The sequence below is a fragment of the Salvelinus namaycush genome, chromosome 3 (genome assembly GCF_016432855.1).
Source record: "Salvelinus namaycush isolate Seneca chromosome 3, SaNama_1.0, whole genome shotgun sequence".
NCBI lineage: Eukaryota > Metazoa > Chordata > Actinopteri > Salmoniformes > Salmonidae > Salvelinus > Salvelinus namaycush.
Window position 1 is genome coordinate 35,448,879 of NC_052309.1, and position 14,071 is coordinate 35,462,949.

The 14,071-nt window shown below is 42.2% G+C and overlaps 1 protein-coding gene across 3 annotated transcripts in view; it reads left to right on the forward strand.

Moving 5' to 3' along the window:
• Positions 1-1,206: 1,206 nt before the first annotated feature.
• rabep1 (rabaptin, RAB GTPase binding effector protein 1) overlaps positions 1,207-14,071 on the forward strand; it is a 29,012-nt gene continuing 16,147 nt past the window's right edge. For 2 of the 3 annotated variants that reach the window (XM_038976334.1, XM_038976342.1), the window contains exons 1-8: positions 1,207-1,354; positions 3,165-3,293; positions 5,458-5,661; positions 6,041-6,204; positions 6,492-6,611; positions 6,899-7,034; positions 7,190-7,368; positions 11,208-11,315. In XM_038976334.1, coding sequence (XP_038832262.1) covers positions 1,309-1,354; positions 3,165-3,293; positions 5,458-5,661; positions 6,041-6,204; positions 6,492-6,611; positions 6,899-7,034; positions 7,190-7,368; positions 11,208-11,315 — 1,086 coding nt within the window. In that variant the 5' untranslated portion in view covers positions 1,207-1,308. The remainder of the gene's footprint in view (positions 1,355-3,164; positions 3,294-5,457; positions 5,662-6,040; positions 6,205-6,491; positions 6,612-6,898; positions 7,035-7,189; positions 7,369-11,207; positions 11,316-14,071) is intronic. The other variant, XM_038976351.1, reaches the window with a different exon arrangement.

Below are 14,071 nucleotides of genomic sequence, written 5' to 3' on the forward strand. Positions count from 1 at the left end.
CAGTTGCACAGGGCGGGGTCGAGACCCAGGGTCTCGAGCTTGATGACGAGTTTGGAGGGTACTATGGTGTTAAATGCTGAGCTGTAGTCGATGAACAGCATTCTCACATAGGTATTCCTCTTGTCCAGATGGGTTAGGGCAGTGTGCAGTGTGGTTGCGATTGCGTCTTCTGTGGACCTATTGGGGCGTTTAACTATGTTTTCTCTCATAGTCCGTGAACACCTGGTTGTCGTGGTGGTTGCAAAGCTTCCAGTCGAAGCTCGCATCCACTACAAGACCATGGTGCTTACCTATGGAACAGCAAGAGGAACTGCCCCTCCCTACCTTCAGGCTATGCTCAAACCCTACACCCAAACCTGAGCACTCTGTTCTGCCACCTCAGGTCTCTTGGCCCTCCCACCCCTACAGGAGGGCAGCTCCCGCTCAGCCCAGTCCCAACTCTTTACTGTACTGGCACCCCAATGGTGGAGCCAGCTTCCACCTGAAGCTAGGACAGCAGAATCCCTGCCCATCTTCTGAAAAAATACCTCTTCAAACAATATCTTAAATAATCCTAATCTCCTCAAAAAAATTAAATAATAATAGAAATGAACCTCTTCAAACAATATCTTAAATAATCCTCATCACCTCGAAAATAAATAATAAAAATTAACCCGGACTTGCACTTGACCACCTCCCCATTCTAGCTCTGACTCTACTGATAGCTATGTTACTGAGGATTTTCTTTTACATTCTATACCTGTGATATGTGGTTGTCCCACCTAGTTATCTTAAGATGAATGCACTAACTGTAAGTCGCTCTGGATAAGAGTGTCTGCTAAATACTATATTGTAAATGTAAAATGAATAAGACTTTAAATGGGATAGGAAAGCATCCAACAGGAATGTGATTATTGCAATGAAACAGAGACAGTGGGGCATGTATTGATACCGTGTGGGCAGTATGAGAGGGAAAGAGACAGGCTGAGATCTAGTATAAGGGAGAAGGAGATACAGTAAATTATATATTGAGTATGTTGAAAAGAGTATATTGAGTAGAACGTCATTAGATACAGTCGCAAATATTTTTTAAAAGAGAAACAGGGCTGGCAGGTAGGATTTAGTTTCACCCTGTCGCTGGCACACACTGCAGTGCAGTAGGTGGCAGTAATGCACCATAACGTTGTATGCCAAACGCCGAAGAAGAAAAAGAGCTGTTTCTCCAATTATGTTGCCTTCCATGTAGGAGGCAGCCTGTTTTCTTGGACACTTCTATCTAGTTTTCTCCCACACCAAGCTGGTTATAGCATTTCCACCTCCCTGGAAACCATGGCCGAACAGGCCACGGAATCCGCCCGGCAGCCCCAGCACGACGGTAAAGCTAGTTATTTTTTGGAAGTATATGATGTGTTGACGTTTCGAGCTAATCCAGATACTATAAGCGGCCTGTGAATCTTCAGTTTAGCTAGCACCATCACCCGACATGTCACCAACCTTACCTATACTTGGCCATTATTTCACGTTTCTCAATGGATGTATATTATACATAGCGAGCTTCACGAGCACCAAACTAGATGTGCATACTTTGTTAGAAAATACATGCATCGTTACATTTTTGCGCGATAAGAATGGCGTATGATTGCTGACCCATCTGGCTGGATCTATTTTAGCTACAGACGACGCTAGATAGCGTCAACACAGTTCGACTAACTACGTTAGCTAGCTAGCTGTCATTGTTGTTTTGCAGCGCTTGACAGTGTATGCGAGTTATTCGACGGAGTGGAAATTTGATAGTGGTGGTTATATTTGTACATGTAGCAAACGTTTTCGAGAACAGTTTTTATTGACGCATGAATATTCAGTCATTTAGTTCTCCATCCTCCGCTCTGGTTTGTTTGCAAAATGTAGCGTCTAGCCCTAAAGTTATAACGTTACAGGTAACGTTAGCTTGGGGACGGGCCAGGGGACGGGCCAATGTCTGACGTTTTGCTCCAGACTAGTTTAGTTTACTAGCAAGCTAGTAACGTTAGCCACACTCCACAGAAATTTTAAGGCAACATGTCTTTATACATTGAGCCTATGACTGAATTGAAAGGATTATTTTTCTCCAACTAGCTACACCAAATCTGGTAATGGCGATAATGAAATGTGCCATGACAATACCGGTGTTTACATGGATTTGCGCATGTGCCCTGTGATTTAAACGGCAGTACCGACGCTCTAAAAATTCTGATAAATAATACTTTACTGTAGATATTTTGTCTAAAATTCCAACCCACTGAAGGACCAACCGCACAGACAATCGGTAGATTTAAGTTCAAATGCAATTTTATTCAACATTCAGGCATCTACTGCTTTATATATGCATTTGATTGCAAGCAAACTTTCCAAGTCATACTGATTTATTAGGAAACCTACGTTTATGCTCTCCATAACGACTGAGATTGGTCTGTTGTCTTTTTGAGTAGTGAGTTAGGCTATGCATTATTAAGAATGGGGAGAAACTGTACAGTATGTAGCCTAAAGCTAGTGGACAGATGGGCCTTTACCTCAAGTAGGCCTAAAGCCCCAAATCATCAACGATTGGAACTTGCAGCTAGTGTACTTTCTGCGCTGGAAATGGACTCTAAGACGTAGGCTATATAACCATTATGTTGGACACCAGGAATGATATTTGGATTAGTTACTTTTCAGGCACCTCATTCTGTTTTATATGTATAAACTTGAATCTCTGAACAACTTGGAAAACCTCCAGAGTTTGTTCTTTGGTAGGCTCATGTCATAGATCTTTGTTTAGTTTGCGTGTCTTTCTGGTCAAACCTTTTGCTGACACTGTCAGTATGCTAACACAGTCATTAATAGATCTTGCCCCTAGAATGCTGCTTTGTATTTTGTACTGCACAGGTGTCGTCCATTTTGATTGGCTACAATTAGTGAGATTGATTTGCTCTTTGTCCACCAGTTAGACCTCCATTTATTGTATGCTATAAACAACACCAACAGTGATTGTTGAAGTGAAGACCAAATTACCCTCTCACTCAGTCCTGCCTGGACAATACTTTTTTTAGACCAGATTTCCCCTTAATAAATAACATCCCCTCTTTCAGGCTGCTGGTTGTAAAGAGAAATACCTTTTTTTATTTCTGGAAGTTTCTTTAGTGTTCTTGTTTTGTCCTCTTCCTTAGTGGTGCTCCAGCAGCGAATGGCAGCCCTGGAGCAGGAGAGAGCAGAGTTCTCCAAGCTCAAACAACAACTGGAGTCTGAGTTCAACCAGAAACGGGCCAAGTTCAAAGAGCTCTACATGTCCAAAGAAGGTGACTGTTCAATGTAGGGGTGTGACCCAATTAGGGATCATTAACGTTTAGAAAAAATCCTTAATCGAAACACCCCTTGGCCTACAATTTCCGTTTCCCTGCAGAAGTCTAATTAACATAATAAAAACATCCCCATCAAAATCTGTCTTTTTAAGCTAGAGATATTTTTTTTGCATGGGTTGCTTCTCAATCCACTGCATCCACTGATATCTCCCTTCCACATCTGCGGTAGAAGGAAGAAGAAAAAAATACTTAACCTGACCCAACCTTCCACCTCCCGCTCCTGCTGGCTATCAGCAGATTCTGCTCTCCTGAAGTTGCTGGTAGTAGGCTACACGAGGAGGTAGTAGGCTACACGAGGAGGTAGTAGGCTACACGAGGAGGTAGTAGGCTACACGAGGAGGTAGTAGGCTACACGAGGAGGTAGTAGGCTACACGAGGAGGTAGTAGGCTACACGAGGAGGTAGTAGGCTACACGAGGAGGTAGTAGGCTACACGAGGAGGTAGTAGGCTACACGAGGAGTCGGCAACCTTTCTCATGTGGAATGCCAATTTATCTTAAAATTTCTACTGATCTGCGTGCCATTATGGTTTTCATATGCACATTTTTGTGGAACAGTTTAATTTCATTTTAATAAAGTTTAGGTACTGTATCTCAATCATTGTCATGTGGTTAATCAAAATTCTATCCAAATTAAAATGATACAAACCTAAAAAGTAACTTCTATTGCCATTGCCAACTATTTAAAAATAGCCTACATAAAGCCAACAAATAAAAACATTGCAGCCTGCAGGTAGAAAATATTCAGATTTTAATAAAATAATCCTATAAATCACGTTGGCTACGCATTGCCTGTCTGCAACAAACTTGAAACATATCAACTTGGGTCTGGCCTGAAGCTTGTGCTAACAAACTTGGAACATTGTATAACATATTCTGGGCCCTCAGAATTTCCAGCTTCAGTGAGCTTGGGACCGACACAGCTGTAGGCTATTTGCTCAAGGGATAAGTTTCCACTGGATCATAGCATGACATTTTTTCCTTTCTCGCGGAGTGGTTATCGAAAGATTTTTCAAATACATTGAATAAATATTGTCATTCTCAATGGATGTAAAAATAGACTTTGCTTTCTTGCTGTTTGAGGAGAAGAAAGCATTACTTTGAGAAGGTCCACAGCTCATTAGTCATGGTGCGTTAAGCCAATCAGAAATACTTTCAGATCCCCTAATGAGAACATTTATATGCCTACATTTGCTAGCAGGCCAGGTAGCCTATAGGCCTACTTCTATGCGTAATCAGGTGCATGTCCTTATTCAACATTGACAGGAGCGAGCGCTCCAAACAAAAGACAGTAACTAAATTGACAGCTCGTAAATGGAATGAAATAACCCAAAACGTGTTTCTCACAAGTGTAGCATAGGTTGTGCATTCTGCATACTACGTGTCAACTCTGACAATGAGAATGGTAAATGACGAATAATAATATATTGAATGCATTAACAGAAATTACTGTAACGAAACACATTGTCTATTAGAAATGATAGGAATTAATGGTAAATGTACTACTGGTGATATACAGTATGTAATGGAAAATTGATAGACACTAACAATCAAACGCAAACAATTCACATGTTATGAAACAATGAATGTGCACCACTTGGTTGGAGAGAGACGTGCATCTTAGCCACACTCTCCTTCTTGGACTGCCATCCCCACGGCCTTTGCAATGGAGGTGAGCGCTATTTGGTAGGTAGTCAGAACTGTGGTAAATTGAACTGTATTTCCCCCTAGCGGTCATATGCAGGACCATATCTGAATTGTGAATTCACGTCACTTAATTTTTTTTTTTAACAATAATTTTTTTAAACGTTTGAACATTGAACTAGGGATCTTGACTATCATGCCATTTTGCTAATTGTAAACTCCCAACTAATTGTAAGCGTCATGAATATGGGAGAGGGAAAGGGGGATACCTAGTCAGTTGTACAACTGAAATGTCTTCCGTATTTAACTCAACCCCTCTGAATCAGAGAGGTGCGGCGGGTTGCCTTAATCGACATCCACGTCTTCGGCGCCCGGACCCTGGTCTCCTGGAACATATCCGGCCTTATCATGGTAATGTGACTCTTGTATTTTCCTCAGTTCCTCTATTTTCTTCCCCAGAGGAGCTGAAGAGCCAGGCAACGTCTCTGGAGGGGGCCCAGTCGGAGCTGAGTCGTGTCCAGGCCCAGCTGGAACAGGCCCAGGCAGACATGGAGAACATCAAGGCAGTGGCCACTGTGTCAGAGAGCACCAAGCAGGAGGCCGTTGACCAGGTCAAGGGACAGTGGCAGGAGGAGGTGGCCTCCCTACAGGCCATCATGAAAGGTAGCTAGGCTAACTCTACTTTGCCTCCTCTGGCTCTCATTTTGCCATTCAGTATCTAGTTGGTGACACTGCTGGAAGGCTTTCAGAAAAGCTGTAACCCATGTAACATTTAGTCTAGTCTAGGCCTTCATAAAAGGCAGTCATTAATTCCATGTCATTGCCATGCTTCTGTTACAGCCTTGATGACGTATCATCTTAGCTTGACACGCAGACATTAAAATAGAATAGGATTACAATTCTGTCCCTGTGGCTAAATAAAGTGTATTGAGTTGAATAGTTAAGCATTGATGAGCCTGATTGCAAATTAACTGCTACGCTTTACACTGAGGATCAGTTACAACACAGTACCAGTCAATGCTCACCTCCCCCCTCCCCTCAGACACAGTGCGTGAGTACGAGGTGCAGTTCCACCAGCGCCTGGAGCAGGAGCGTGCTCAATGGAACCAGTACAGGGAGGCAGTGGAGAGGGAGATGGGCGAGCTGAGACACCGCCTCTCAGAGGGTGGCCAGGAGGAAGAGAACTTGGAGAACGACATGAAAAAGGTAGGCTGGTTTCACACCTGGGGTGGGGGGTCATCAGAGTACATGTATCCTTTTGTCAGGGTTGGGGTCAATTCCATTTCAATTCAGGAAGGAAACAGAAATACCAATTCCAAATCAATTTTCTTATAGAGAAGCGTTGACGAGAATTAGAATTTTAGATTACTTCCTGAATTGACTGAATTTAAATGGAATGGAGCACTTTTGTTTTAGATTCGACTTATTTGTCTGTTTTGATTCAAGGTCAATAGAGTTGGGCTTGATTTGAATGGCTTCCCCCCCCCCCCAAGGCTCAGGAAGATGCAGAGAAGCTGCGGTCGGTGGTGATGCCCATGGAGCAGGAGATAGCAGCTCTGAAAGCCAAGCTGACAATGGCAGAGGACAGGGTAAAGGAGCTGGAAGCCTCAAAGGTTAGTCAACGGGGACTGGAAAGGAAAATGGATGCTGTGGAAGTTAGACTTTTACAATACAAAAACTCCATGATGCTAATTTTATTAACAAAACAATGTTATCCATCCAAAATGTCAATTGAGGTATGGGTTATATCCTTTGCAAAGGAACATGTTTTTGTGTTGATTATTTATGACATTTACAAGGAAAACTGTCTGAAGTGATACAGAGGGGGGGAAAAATGTCTTAAAATGGCTTACAGTTGAAATATGTCATCTGAGTTAGATGACAAATTTTAATTCTGTAGGTAAAGGAGCTCAATCATGTCCTGGAAGCAGAGAAATCCTGCCGCACAGACCTGGAGATGTACGTGGCGGTGCTCAACACTCAGAAGTCTGTCCTTCAGGAGGATGCAGAGAAACTACGTAAAGAGCTCCATGAAGGTGACTCGCTTGTAAAGCTTTATTCAAACTCATGCTGTCAAACTTTAGGAAAAGAGATGTGAGAGACTTCAATACAAGAGTATTCTTTCTCTTTACCTCCACTTCTCTCCCTCTCGATCCTTCACCCTCTCTCTCTAAATGCCATATTTTCTTAGTTTGTCACCTGCTGGAGCTGGAGCGGCAGCAGCACAACCAGCTGAAGCACACGTGGCAGCGGGCCAACGACCAGTTCCTGGAGTCCCAGAGGCTGCTGATGAGGGACATGCAGAGGATCGAGAACGTGCTCTCCTCCGAGCAGCTCCGCCAGGTGGAGGAGATCAAGAAGAGGGACCAGGTACGCACACTAACGATAAAGTACAATAATTGTTTTACAGAAGTGCTAGAGCTGGACTTAGTCATATTGTGATGAATAACTATTTTGCTTGATTACAAATACAACGATAAAACAAAATGTCTTAATGGACAGTTACTTTACATTGGTGGTGGCAGGGCTCTAGACAAAATGCTTTCAGTGCCAAGTAAGAACTAAGATGGTAGCCTATGTTGAAAAAGTAAGCTATTTCATCTAACATATCCAGGGAATGCATGATTTTACATTTTGATGGGCAAAATTAAAATCCAGAAATATCAGATTTATTTTTGGATCTTCCGAGAATTTGCTGACATCTTGCTTCCGAGTGGCGCAGCGGTCTAAGGCACTGCATCTCAGTGCCAGAGGCATCACTACAGTCCCTGGTTTGAATCCAGGCTGTATCACATCCTGCCGTGATTGGGAGTCCCATAAGGCGGCACACAATTGGCCTAGCGTCGTCCGGGGTAGGCCATCATTGTAAATAATAATTTGTTCTTAATGGACTTAACTAGGTTAAATAAAATAAGCTACAGTGGCAAGAAAAAGTATGTGAACCTGTTGGAATTACCTGGGTTCCTACATAAATTGGTTATAAAATTTGATCTGATCTTCCTCTAAGTCACAACAATATTTACACAGTGTGCTTAAACTAATAACGCACAAACAATATGTCTTTATTTAACATACTGTGTAAACATTCAGTGTAGGGTGGAAAAAGTATGTGAACCCTTGGATTTAATAACTGGTTACCCACCTTAGGCAGCAATAAACTCAACCAAACGGTCAGGAGGAATTTTGGACCATTCCTCTTTACAAAACTGTTCCAGTTGAGCAGTATTCTTAGGATGTCTGGTGTGAACTGCTCAAGGTCATAATACAGCATTTTAAATTGGGTTGAGGTCAGGACTCTGACTGGGCTACTCCAGAAAGCGTATTTTCTTCAGTTGAAGCCATTCTGTTGTTGATTTACTTCTGTGTTTTGGGTCGTTGTCCTGTTGCGTCACCCAACTTCTGTTGTGCTTCAATTGGCGGACAGATAGCCTTACATTCTCCTGCAAAATGTCTTGATAAACTTGGGAATTCATTTTCCGTCAATGATAGCAAGCTGTTCATGCCCTAAAGCAACCCCAACCATGATGCTCCCTCCACCATACTTTACAGTTGGTTTTGATGTTGGTGTGCTGTGCCTTTTTTTTCTCACACATAGTATTATGTGTTCCTTCCAAACAATTCAACTTTAGTTTAATCTGTCCACAGAATATTTTGCCAGTAGCGCTGTGGAACATCCAAGTGCTCTTTTGCTAACTTCAGACATGCAACAAAGTTTTTTTTTTGGACAGCAGTGGCGTCTTCCATGGTGTCCTCCCATAAACACCATTCTTGTTTAGTGTTTTACGTATCGTAGACTTGTCAGAGATGTTAGCATGTTTCATAGATTTCTGTAAGTCTAGCTGACACGCTAGGATTCTTCTTAACCTCATTGAGCATTCTCCGCTGTGCTCTTGCAGTCATCTTTGCAGGACAGCCACTCCTAGAGAGAGTAGCAACAGTGCTGAACTTTCTCCATTTATAGACAATATGTCTTACTGATGAACATAAAGGCTTTTAGATATATTTTTGTAACCCTTTCCAGCTTTATACAAATCAACAATTCTTAACTTAGGTCTTCTGAGATCTCTTGTTTGAGGCATGGTTCACATCAGGCAATGCTTCTTGTGAATAGCAAATTCAAATTTTGTGAGTGTTTTATAGGGCAGGGCAGCTCTAACCAACATCTCCAATCTCGTCTCATTGATTGGACTCCAGGTTAGCTGACCACAATTAGCTTTTGGAAAAGTTATTAGCCTAGGGGTTAACATACTTTTGTGTGAATGTTTAAACACTGAATGTTTAAATGATGTATTCAATATAGACAAAAATAAACTAACACACAAATTATTGTAAGCACACTGTATTGTTGTGACAAATTTTATGACATTTATGCAGAAATCCAGGTAATTCCAAAGGGTTCATACTTTTTCTTGCCACTGTATATTAATCCCCACCTCAAAACACTTAGCTAGATTGCTAACTCTGAATCCAATATTGCTGCTATATTGATTGATTTATCAGTAAATGTAGACTCATGTCCTACAACAACTTTCCAGCGCTAGACCTAGGCTACTTGATGTAGGTCGTTTTTTCTAGCCACCATGCTTCTGCATTGCTTGCTCTTTGGGGTTTTACGCTGGGTTTCTGTGTAAGCACTTTGTGACAACTACTGATGCAGGGGATTTATAAATAAATTAGATTGATGTAGTCCTATTCACTGCAAATGGCGCGCTTGTCTCTGTTCCACTGGACCATCAAAAGCATACTACAGCCTACTCTGGTTGTAAATTGGTGCCTGTGAGAATTCCGTCATTGGCCGCGGGCGGGCATTTGGTACATTAACACACATTCATTACGACTCCCTGCTCCGTTATCAGCTACATTAATAATGTGGGTCGACACACAAGTTAACGTCCCTATCTTAGTAGATACATTTCACACTTACCTCCCGTCAGTAACTGGTTATGGTATAAAGAGTATACAGATAAGCATTCATGTTTAATATAAGCAATGTTCATTATACTTATCGATGTTATGGATGAGCACAAGGCTAAACTGGAAAACCTAACCTCTATCAAAATAAAAAGATGGCGGAGCCGCAAAAGTTCTTCTGTGCAAGGGTGTTTATTTACATAGTGATTCCGGAAGAAAAACAGTACTGCCATCAAAAGTATACCTGATGGGGACAGCTTAAAACAATGCTGCCCCATCCACAGCTCAATCCAAAATGCCTTCCTCCATGAACTGAGAGGCTCCTTTTTGTAGGGGTAGCCCCTCCCATCAGAACAAGTAACACTAATTAATTAAGCAATTACCTATTCAAACCTACATTTTCCATTCAACTAAACATACTAAAGTATATACATTGCAACACATTTTTTATGAAACAATATCCCAATATAACATTTACAAAATCATATCACTACTGACATGGTGTCTTTTTAATATGGCCATTTACATTAACGAGCCATTCGAGACAGGCACTACAAAGTCAGCCCGATTCCCTTAGCTCGGGTCCTTATCCAGCATACCCGAAAGCTACAGTGATGGAGAGAGGAACAGAACCAAACAAACAACGTGCTCATCCATAACATTGATAAGTATAATGAACATTGCTTACATTAAACTTGAATGCTTATCTGTATATTCTTTATACCATAACCGGTTACTGACGGGAGGTAAGTGTGAAATGTATCTACTAAGATAGGGACGTTAACTTGTCGACCCACATTATTAACGTAGCTGATAACGGAGCAGGGAGGCATGATGAATGTGTGTGTGTGTTAGTGTATCAAATGCTGCCCGCGGCCTGTGACGGACTTCTCAGTCAGTGCCATGAACTCCATATTAAGAAGTAAATGATATACTCCCAGAATGCTGTTACTTTTCAGATGTACGATAAATGCTTCAGTAAGAGGAAGGCAATGTTGTATGTCATTTTCGGTTTATCATCCCAGGTTTAACTCACACCCAGAGTCAGAGGGGTGTGTGTGTGTGGGGGTGTGTTTGACCGTGCAAGGGTGAATCAGACGGTACATGAGAAATAGAGTAAATACCGTGTCAGCTTGACAGTGTACTGACATTTATCAACAGGATAGTGTGCGTGCATGTGCGCTTATGGGAATGCAAGTCAGTTGATAAGGTAGAAATACTCTGTCAAAGTGTAACATTGTTTACAAATTGTATTTACATGCTCAGACCATTTATTGACATTGTTTGCTTCCACCCAGGAGGAGGATGATAATGAAAGGATCATCCAGGCTAAGGAGCAAAACGAGGAGGACGGGACAGAAACCGAACCTTTAGAAGACTCATTTCTTGGGCTCAGTATTGAAGAGGTAGGGATATGACGTCACCAACACCTTACCGAGAGCACATTACCCCAGACACACACGATCCTCTGAGGTCAACCGCTCCATAAAACATTCTCTTGAGTTCATATTGTATATGTGACCCACCACCTGGATTCCGTCCTATGCAGCAAAATTTTAAATTGTGTTTTTTACATTGGATAAAAGTAGACGGGCTAGAAAATGGTATACTGAACAGAAATGTAAACGCAACAATTTCAAAGATTTTACTGAGTTACAGTTCATATAAGGAAATCAATTTCATCTATGGATTTCACATGACTGGGATTATAGATATGCATCTCTTGGTCACAGGTGGATAGCTTTAAAAAAAAATATGTATCTGGTGTGACCACGATTTGCCTCATGCAGCGCGACACATCTCCTTTGCATAGAGTTGATTAGGCTGTTGATTGTGGCCTGTGGAATGTTGTCCCACTCCTCTTCAATGGCTGTGCGAAGTTGCGGGAACTGGAACACGCTGTCATACACGTCGATCCAGAGCATCCTACACATACATGCTCAATGTGTGACATGTTTGGTGAGTATGCAGGCCATGGAAGAACTGGGACATTTTCAGCTTTCAGGAATTGTATACAGATCCTTGCGACATGGGGCTGTGCATAATCATGGTAAAACATGAGGTGATGGCAGCGGATGAATGGCACGACAATGGGCCTCAGGATCTCGTCACGTTATCTCTGTGCATTCAAATTGCCATCGATAAAATGCAATTGTGTTAGTTGTCTGTAGTTTATGCCTGCCCATACTATAACCCCACCGCCACCATGGGGCACTCTGTTCACAATGTTGACATCCGCAAACCGCTCGCCTACACAACACCATACACGCGGTCTGTGGTTGTGAGGCCGGTTGGACGTACTGCCAAATTCTCTAAAACGACGTTGGAGGTGGTTTTATGGTCGAGAAATGAACATTCAATTCTCTGGCAACAACTCTGGTGGACATTCCTGCAGTCAGCATGCCAATTGCACGCTCCCTCAAAACTTGAGACATCTGTGGCATTGGAGTTGTCACAACTGCACATTTTAGTGACCTTTTATTGTCCCCAGCACAAGGTGCACCTGTTTAATGATCTTGCTGTTTAATCAGCTTCTTGATATGCCACACCTGTCAGGTGGATGGATTATCTTGGCAAAGGATAAATGCTCACTAACAGGGATGGAAACAAATTTGTCGCTAAATTTGAGAAAAGCTTTTTCTGCGTATGGAACATTTCTGGGAGCTTTTATTTCAGCTCATGAAACATGGGACCAACACTTTACATGTTGCGTTTATATTTTTATATGCAGTTGAGAAACAATGAGAAGGTGATTCTGCTTTTAAAGTTGATTAACATCTAACCCCACTTTTGATAAAATAGCCCGTGAATGTTTTGGTACACCTACATGAAGTAGTCACCTGGAATCAGTTTAATTTTATCAAAAGTGGGGTGTGCCTTTGTAAAAGTTAATTTGTAGAATTTCTTTCCTTAATACGTTTGAGCCAATCTGTTGTGTTGTGACAAGGTAGGGGTGGTATACAGATAGCCCTATTTGGTAAATATTATGGCAAGAACAGCTCAAATAAGCAAAGAGAAACAACAGTCCATTATTACTTTAAGACATGAATGTCAGTCAATACGGAAAATTTTAAGAACTTTGAAAGTTTCTTCAAGTGCAGTCGCAAAAAAACATCAAGCGCTATGATGAAACTAGCTCTCATGAGGACCGTCACAGGAAAGGAAGACCCAGAGTTTCCTCTGCTGCAGAGGATAAGTTAATTAGTTACCAGCCTCAGAAATTGCACCCCCAAAAAAATGCTTCAGAGTTCAAATAACAGACACATCTCAACATCAACGGTTCAGAGGAGACTGCGTGAATCAGGCCTTCATGGTCAAATTGCTGCATTGAAACTACTACTAAAGTACACCAATAAGAAGAGACTTGCTTGTGCCAAGAAACACAAGCAATGGACATTAGAGATTGTGGACATCTGTCCTTTGGTCCGATGAATCCAAATTTGAGGTTTTTGGTTCCAACCGCTGTGTCTTTGTGAGACGCAGAGTAGGTGAATGGATGATCTCCGCATGTGTGGTTCCCACCGTGAAGCATGGATGAGGTGGTGTGGGGGTGCTTTGCTGGTGATTCTGTCTGTGATTTATTTAGAATTCAAGGCACACTTAACCAGCATGCTACCACAGCATTCTGCAGCGATACGCCATCCCATCTAGTTTGTGTTTAGTGGGACTATCATTTGTTTTTCAACAGGACAATGTGCTATTTCATAGTTTTAATGTCTTCACTATTATTCTACAATGTAGGAAATAGTAAAAATAAAGAAAAACCCTTGAATGAGTAGGTGTGTCCAAGCTTTTGACTGGTAGTGTATGTGATTGACGATGGTGTCAATATTGGAGAAGTTGGCCAGAACCTTGGGCAGGAGGGAGTTGATGTCATGGACACGGGCTCCTGGGTGTCAGTGGCTCTTGGTCTGTCCACAGACTGTAGGCAGGCCAAAATCTCTCACCATCAAGATGCCCACACTGATGGTGGTTGTGATGGAATCCAATGCGGGAGGGGGAGCAGGATGGGACTGCCTCAGGCAGGGCGGATGAAGGCTTCGAGCCAAGCTAGCCAGACTTTTCGCACCCGCAACAGCAGATGGTGTCGGAAACCCCAGCAAGGTGGAAAATGGCCCGAAACCCTTCCGTCTTGAGTCTGTGACCTGCTGAACTGTGGTGG